The 9,290-nt window shown below is 32.9% G+C and overlaps 1 protein-coding gene across 1 annotated transcript in view; it reads right to left on the bottom strand.

Moving 5' to 3' along the window:
• Nucleotides 1-9,172: 9,172 nt before the first annotated feature.
• Nucleotides 9,173-9,290, bottom strand: part of LOC140168505 (uncharacterized) — a 3,095-nt gene continuing 2,977 nt past the window's right edge. The window contains exon 5 of the mRNA XM_072191906.1: nucleotides 9,173-9,252. Coding sequence (XP_072048007.1) covers nucleotides 9,214-9,252 — 39 coding nt within the window. The 3' untranslated portion in view covers nucleotides 9,173-9,213. The remainder of the gene's footprint in view (nucleotides 9,253-9,290) is intronic.

Genomic DNA, 9,290 nt, shown 5'->3' with positions numbered 1-9,290 from the left:
CCACCTCATCCCCTGTACATGTCCCTATCTTGTTGTCTGTTAGTGCATGGGGGTGAGGAGGGATGTGATCTTAATGTTAAGTATTACTGATTATGACTGGTGATTTCATGTATGATTATGTGTATTTGATTTTAGTACGATTACTGTACTATGTGAATGTATTTGTTGATGTTACTTTACGTACTATTTTCAGACACAAAGTTTATTTCAGATCAGAAATTTAAAAGATCATGTCAGATCAGTTCCTATACCCGCGGCTCGACGCATGTCAGATGCGGAGTTTGCTTTCTACAATCTCCGTATTTATCTGATATCAAAATGCAACCCCACGGTAATTCAAACGGCTGGCCAGGTCATTGTCTTTTATAAATGTGACTGTAAGGATTGAGATCTTTCAATACAAATTTCCGCACAAATGTCTATGCCATAATTGTTAGAAATATTGAATAGATCTATTCTTTTTAATCACACGGATTACTGCATAATTGGTATGAAAACATTCCCAAAAAGTACATGGAAACTAAATAAACCCCCCTTGAATAATTGCTATTATTCAAACACGGGTGATTGTATTACAAATCTGTAAAAGCGTTGGAAGCAGAATATATTTCTGCACATTTTGACACCTCGTTTGTAGCTTTGATGATTTGAAGGTTGCGATAAATTATATTGGTTTTGCATTCAGTGTAATGGAAGGAAATCTCTGTAATGATATCTGAGTTGTTTTGGTATTTGTATTGTAAAAATTTGTATGTAAGTGCAACTTTCAAATCTAGACCTCATAACATTAAATTGTTTTATTGTTTTCTGGGCTATCGTATCAAATGAGGTGTCAAAATGCGCAGAAATAAATTCTGCTTCCAACGCATTTTACAGATTTGTAATGCAATAGTCCCTTTTTGAATAATGGCCATTATTTAAGGAGAGTTAGTTACTTTTTTAAAACACGAAATATGTGGTTCCCTATAATTCAGAAAATCTAACAAGCATCAAATTCAGCTCTTTGTATTTTGGTACAGATAAGCCTTATTGGTATGCTAACACATAGTACACTGAACGTGATAAAGATTGAAAACAAGCTAATAAAGGCCGCTTCAGACTTTTAGTGGATGTAAAATATTCGATGTAACATTTAATCCATTCCCATTCTATTTCTGACGTAAAGTAGATAATATATAACCACCAGATATTCTACATAACATATCATCGATGTTACGTTATCAAACATTCGTTAAAAGTTAAATATTAACAAAATGTGAATAGAATAAATAACAAAGACATGTTACGTCGCATATTCTGCGTTGAGTATGTGGAGTCTGTGTGGCTCTTAAGGGTTAAGTGTCACATTTTATTCAATGGTGTGGAAGTATGGACACTTGTAGCTACATGTATTTGTATAGAGCTTCTTAATGGGTGAGTTCACACGAGAGCGTGATCTATATTACAACGTTTCAATGCGATCTCTTTGGGGTGCGCATATTCATAGTAGAATGTGTCTATAAGGCACACAAATCTGCAGCGTAGTAAGCGCGTTTCTTGCAAGTGCGTTGGGGTGTGTTCGTGTGGAGCGCTCATAGCGAGATGACGTGTGCGTGTGTAAGACGCGATGCCATTTGCGCGAACAAGAGGAAATCACATTGAAACGCATCCCAGGAAATATGCGTTTTAATGCTACTGATATGAATCCGGGGAGTCTCCCTGGATGATGTTTGATCATAAAGGTTCTAAAGCGTGGAAATGTCGCGCATGAAACTTTGAGTTGGCTATGAATTTTACCACCGAACCCACCCAATAGAACCCTTGGATACAGAATTACGATTGGTTTAATTTGATTTACTTAAACACTTTACGGTATTCACCAAAAAAAAATGCCGAAGGTATACTTTTTGACCCCATGAACAACAAACCAAGATGGCAGATTTCCTACAGCGTTACGTACAGGGATTTGAGAAGTCTACACTCTCTCATTCTAACGTATTTCGAAAATGCTCATCAGATCATAATTATTTTGTGTGGATCGCCCAAATCAGGAAAGCACGAATCGGTGTCTTGTATTTCCTTCTGTGTAATGTGCGTTTGGGTGCATTTGGGGAGGGGGTGGGTGGATGTAATATTGTGTTCATTTACGTACGAGTTTATTTGTGTGGTATCTAAATTGAGATATAGTGTGACATTACATATGAGTATTAACAATAATTGTTTTGCACGGATCACCAGTTACCGTAAGCAAACATTACTTTCAAAATTGCAACACAATACCATGAACTCTCTATACGCATTGGTGTTACGACTGAATGCTTAAACTGTATTCAAGTATTAAAGGATATTTTTCAGATCCAATTATTCTGGTAATTTAAGATATTTTATGGTAAAAAATTTGAGAAAATAAAAGTTCACGATTTTCTTTTTATTTTGATGTTTCTCATCATTCTATTACACAATGTGCCTATCGTAAGGCAAAAAAAAATATTGTTGTGTTGTCCTCAACCGTCCTACCCTAAATCCTGAAAAATCAGGGTCGCATTTTTTTTTTTTTTTTTAATGGTGATTTTTACAGATTTGTTCAAAAACTCAATGTTTTTCACTTAAAATTAATATTTTATTGTAAGACTAGTCTTTAATTGTTGTCTAACAGGTATCCAGAAGTCAAAATTGACAAATGTCCCCTAATTGAACAAACATTATTTAATATTTGAGGGGATTTTTAAAAACTGAAGGTTTAAAAAAAAAAAAAAAAAAATCCGACCGTCCTACCCAAATTTCCCATTTTTCCACTTGAGGGCAACACAACAATTTTTTTGGGCCTAATAATAATAATAATAATAATAATAATAATAATAATAATAATAATAATAATAATAATAATAATAATAATTATAATAATAATAATTATAATAATAATAATAATAATTTTGTTGAATACAAACTATGAGAAGGACATTTGGAAACAAAAGAACTTTTGTACAAGAAAATATTACTGGTATTTAAAACAATCAGGTTACAGAAAACAATTCTTGTAAAATCACTGTTTCTGAAAATGTCAAACGAAAGCTGATATTCTTGGGAAGGAATGATGGTATTAAATAAAACTCAATTTACATTGCAAACGAGTTGAAATAAGAACAATGTCATTGTTTAGGAAACAAATAATGCTCAGAATGATGTTATGCATAAAACGTAATCGCGTCATATAATTTCGTGTTAAAAAAACGGTGGACAATCATCAACCTATAGAAGCTATACAATAATAGGAACGGTATAACAATTGGAATGGCAGGACAGATTAATGGACAGATTGTTTTGCTAAATTGGATAGGGTCCATGTTCTAAGCTGAGAATGGACCGTCCCACTCGATTTGTAAAAAGGTCGCGAACCCTTTTGGTGGACCCAAGTAACTACCTAAAATGAGGCAAAATTGAAAAGAAATGTGGTTTTAAATTGAACTTTAGAATTTGAAAAGCATAAATCACGTTAGGTCTAAAGCTGTGCCAACACTTTTCTTTGATGACTTTGGCCACAATTTTTTTTTCAAATATCTTAAATATTCAAGAATCTAACCTAATTGAACAGACAGTAGTAGTAATCTTAGTGTCAGTATTAGTGGCATGAGCAATAAAACCCATTGCACTCATAAATTCACAATTCAAAATATTGCAATATATTACATGTACATATGGTATAACATGTGCACATGTAAACGTTCACAACCCCACCCCACTGATGCTTTCAAACAAATGATATGTATGTCAAGTTATGCAAAAGAGTGTACATTTTAAGGGGGTGGGGGCATTTTTGTGAACCCTTTATTAGACACCATGGTTATGTGTGTGTGGGGGAGGGGTGAACAATATTTGCACCCCCTTGTTTTCTCAATTTTCTAAATTTTTCCATTCAAACTTATTTTTCCCCCTCACGGTTCGAATTCATCTACTTGATCGACCCAAACATTTTTTCAATAAAAACGGGCAATACAAATTTTACAATATCATTAAACATCAAATCAAAAACATGAAATTTATATGTTGTTTTTTTCAATTGCAGTCGCAAAATTCAAAAAACTTGGAATAAGTCAAAGCCTTTAGTATAAGAGTATAGGCTAAGAGTTTGCTCATTATTATAATATCTTAATCTTAAATTAATTTAATGCTGCAATGTTGATAACATTCGTTTTATATCGTTCTAAAGCACAGTCACACATTAAAAAAGAAAGAAACGACAAAAAACACAAGTTCTTCACTCCCAAGAATTTTAATTTACATATAAAACACAGTAAACGAGGACAAAAAGTTGAGATCAACTAAATGAGTATATGAGGGTGAAAAACATCTAAGCACTAGACACTCCAAATCAAAACTGACCCGCGTACGTTATTTCCCAAATCAGCCTAATATCAAAACGAGAAATGGTCACGCCTCTGTGGCCGTGTATCATCATTAATGGTATACCAATGCACCCAATTGGCTTCCGGGTTTATTGAGAATAATTGAATTAAATGATTAATGAAACTTGTAAGACTCCAACATTATTCTATAATCATAATACATCATTTATACAAACCTTTACACCATAATAATCTTAAACATTACCTAATGTGTTTTGTACTAATAAAGTCCCCCCTAAATAATTTTCAAAATAAATCGAAAAATATTTGACGAAATGCAAACGTGTAAAAAGATATAAGTAGCCTTGATTGTTTGACACATATGGACCAAATGTTAGCGTCACACGTCATTGCGTTCAGTCCCAATGGTTCATTATGTAAAAAAGAGACCGTTTAAAACAGTGTAAAATTGGCATCTGAGTTCATAGAGTCAGATCTCAAACACTATACAGTAGGCCAGTCCTATTCATGTGTTTGTTAAAGAAAACCTGTCTGCTATGGACTCAGGTGCAACTTTTAAAACTGCCCCTATTCAGTATCGAAGTTACTTAATGTTACTATGTCAACGGGATCACGCGCTAGAGTAATGAACCACGATCGAAATGATCACCACATAAAGTATATGGCACTCGAAGGCATACCAAAGTAGCGTGATCCGGTAACCAAGAGAATTACGTAACCACTTCGATGCTCAATTAATTCTATAAAGGCACTTTTACCACTTTTACTGTTTAAGTTAATTCTTACACAATTAACCATTGTGCCTGAACGGAATGACGCGTGACGCTATAAATTGGTCCACAGGGTTAAAACAAACAGGGCTATACATATCTTTTTACATTTTTATATTTTGTAACAAATTTTTAGACCTATTTTAAAAAAGTATTAGGGGGAACAGTTATGGACTGTATATATTTACCTTTTGTCTATAAATAACCTCATTCAGTACCCTGTTTTTCTTCGGTCCTTTAGCGAATCTTCAATTCATTACACACCACAACATTTCTATGATTATTGAAAACCAATATCTTTAAGCCTCAATTAATTCTATAAAGGAGCAATTTTTACCACTTAATACACCAAGTACACTGTTAAAACACGAGTTAAATTTTTTAACACCAACATGGATTACCAGGTGAACCACACAATTAGTTGTTAAAATGTAAACCAATAAATTAAAAATTTGTTGGTTAAAACGACATTGTTGGTTAAAATTTTAACCAAGAAATTGAACATATTTAACACACGTTATCATGAAGTTTAATCTTGTTGGTTCAAAATTTTAATCATCAATTGTTGGTTATAATTTCAACATGTTACCCAACAAATCGAACATTTGTTGGTTAAATCACATTTGTTGGTTAAAATTTGACCCAACAAATTGAACATTTTAACACACGTTATCAGAAGTTTAAACTTGTTGGTTCAAAATTACCATTTTGCCAAAACAACAGCAATTTCACCCGATGTGTTCTAACAGCATACAACATCCTTGCATTACCATTTCAATACTGAAGCATCATAAAATTATTACCAATGTATGTTTTCTGCGCTTATTTTTATATTACTAATATTACATTTATCTTTCGTCTATAAATATCCTCATTGATTTTCATGTTTTTCATCAGTCCTTTAGCGAATTTTCAATTCTACACACCATAACATTTCTAAATACTATAACCTTTTCTATACATATTAAAAAAATATTACACTCTTTATCCTCAGCTGCCATTTATAGTTTACATTTTACTTAATTACTTGAAATATTATATACATTTTTTGCCTTAGTCTAAATCAAAATCACACAATGTTGAGGGGAACAGAGTAACAAAATAAGTGAATAAAACTCTATGTTGATTGAATTGTACTCATGTTGATTAAAAATGTAGTCAGCAATATTGTGTTCCATTTCACTTGTTTTGTTACTCTGTTTTTTACTATTTTTTATTTAGAGTGTACCAATAGAAAAAAACTAAGTTATATTATACACATATTGACTGCTATTCGGGGCATGGTCAAAATTATAGGCCCTAGGTGACCTGAAAACCATGACTATGGGCATAGTCATGGTTTTGAGATCACCGCCTATAATTTTAACCATGTCCCGAATAAAAAGCAGTCAATATTTGTTTTATATACCAAATCTTAAGATTCTTGTCATCTGTTTGGTTAAAAGCATCGATTTTGGGAAGAGAAATTAATAGTTTCAATGCGAACGGCACAGATTACAATCTGCGATTTCCGCGTAATTATAGCGCGCGAAAACATTAACGCGTGCGTAGACTAATAGTATCATTTTACGCTGGGAACAAAGCACACGCAGAACTATGCCCGGGGAATAGTTACTTTTGCAAAACTATGCCCGGGCTTTTAACCAATCAGATGGCTAGAATCTATAGATGAGGTATAAAATCACAAATATAAGCGCAAAATCTACACGGCTATTAATTTGTTGACTCGTTGGGATTTTGCCATGGACTAGAGCCAGCGTCAACCACCCCTCCCCGCAATAAAACATGATAATAATTAACTAAGTGTACTACTGGCGCGACTGATCCAACAATTTAAAAACGCCATTAGACATTATGTCTTTATGCAAAAGTCACCCAAATTTTGAGATGATAGAACATCATTATATTGTTCTGGTTTGTAGTTTTAACTCTCTAAAAGACTTTCAATTTTCTTTTTTTTTGGAAAAATTTTATATTATTGTAAATTCCAATGACCATATTTGGAATAAGCATGATTTTTTTTAATGCATGAGAACACTGATGATACTTATAATAACGTGTATACAACTAATATGTCCTATTTTTTTGATAAGAATGCACACAAAAAGTATCCGAACACTTAAAACAAAAGCTGTTTCTTAAAAACACTAAATTACAAAATAATATGGTCGATAGGCAAAGAATTTTGTTCTGCATATTTTGATACCTCATTCGGTACTAAACGACCTTCCCCCCTAACTTATAACAATTTTTTTTTAAAGAGAGCTTTTCAAAAGTGATATAAATTTGCACACAGCGGAGTGAGAGTTCATCCGCCAGGCTTTATTGAACCCCAAACAAAAGGTAGCAGAAATCGCTTTGAAGAAGTAAATATCTAAAATTGTCACTTTTAAAACTCGACCATTTGTCTAATGCCCATAACAAAATATACAGAACAAACTTCTCCATTTATCGACTACTTTATTTTGCAATTTAATTTTAGTGTCGTTAAGATATTGCCTTTGTGTTAAGTGTTTGGATAACTTTTGTGCGTAGTATAATAGATATATATATATATAAATTGCGGGCAGAGTGCAAGACCATCGTAAGTGATATTTGTAGCGAATTTAGGAAGTTAACGAATTTTGAAATTATATTTGAAAATTAACAATATGAAGTGAATTTTTATTTATTTATTTTTAAATTGATTATTCATAATTAATCAAATAAAAAAAATGGATTTGTTTTCATTTTTCTTGAGTACAAGACCATTGTAAGACCACTTACGACGGCATTACACTCAATAAAATTAAAATATTCTATAATGCACGATATCCAAATTTAATTATAGCTCTTTGTTCTTTATCACGAACTTTATTTGCAGCAGTTATAATATAGAAATCAACTTTCTGAATATTCAACTAAAACCATAGAATCATTGGCTAAACGGCTTCGTAAAACAGAAAGATGTTGTTCCTGCAAAGCCATGCAATATGCAATTACGATGGTCTCTTGCACTCTACCCACGAGATACGCTGATAATTTTTAAACGAAAATGGTCCGATTATAACTTTGACCCCCCCCCCACACTTTCATCACTCACCACCTTCATGTCGGTATCTAACCATAGACTGTAGAACAGACTACAGTCTATGATCTAACCGTGATGCTAGGATGATCTAACCCACATGCTACACATTTGGCCTGCAACGTCATCCGATGAGAAACTCTGTTAGCGGTCAGCAGTAATGCACATACAGCAACAATATTAAGGTACCAGTGTTGTTCACAACTGGATATTCTAACCAAATATAACTATGTCAAAATTGAAACAAACAGCCAATACCTGTACCCTTTAACTCCGATTTAAACCTTATTTTTGAAATCGGTTAAGAATTAAAGAAACTGTGGTCGAAAACCAAGGAAGGAACAAACTCACTAAAAGTTGCATTGTAATCGTATAATCAATGAAAATCACGACTCTAGTTTTCTTGTTCGAGAACGCCTTGTGCACAAATCAATGGGGATCCAATCTGCAACTTTTGGATTTTCATCTGCATTGCATTAGAATTTGGATCACCGTCTTTATTTCTTGACCGATTTTTCAACGAGTTAGGTCTTAAATCCGAGCTCAAATATGCAGCTATAAGGCTGTTTTAATTTTGACATATATGTCTTTGTGTAGGATATACATGAGTGAAACTAACCACTACCTTACGTATCTGCATTTCAGAATCGCAATGAGTAAAATATGGGCTCTCTACCCACATGACCCAGCATTCAACTTATACCAAATCTGGAATTTGTTGGTGAAAATATGGAGATCATTAGACCATCCTCCTTTAAACTCAACTGCGTAATATATTTGCTTTTTATTATTATAATCTTTTTGTATTTCTATTGAAATACCTGGCCACCTAGAAATCGATTGAAATCCTGAAATAAAAACAAAACAAAAGTAAAGTTTACCCAAAAAATTGACTATAGAGCCTAACTTTGCTACGCGGGAAAGTGCTATGACAAAAAGGTTTTCAGTGTTGGCTTTCTTTTATACTCAAGGGCTTTAATATATTTGCTTTTTAATATATTTGCTTTTTATTATTATAATCTTCTTTGTATTTCTATTGAAATACCTGGCCACCTAGAAATCGATTGAAATCCTGAAATAAAAACAAAACAAAAGTAAAGTTTACCCAAA

Source organism: Amphiura filiformis, chromosome 13, assembly GCF_039555335.1.
Source record: "Amphiura filiformis chromosome 13, Afil_fr2py, whole genome shotgun sequence".
Classification (NCBI taxonomy): Eukaryota; Metazoa; Echinodermata; class Ophiuroidea; order Amphilepidida; family Amphiuridae; genus Amphiura; species Amphiura filiformis.
This window is presented reverse-complemented; position numbering and strand designations above follow the sequence as displayed.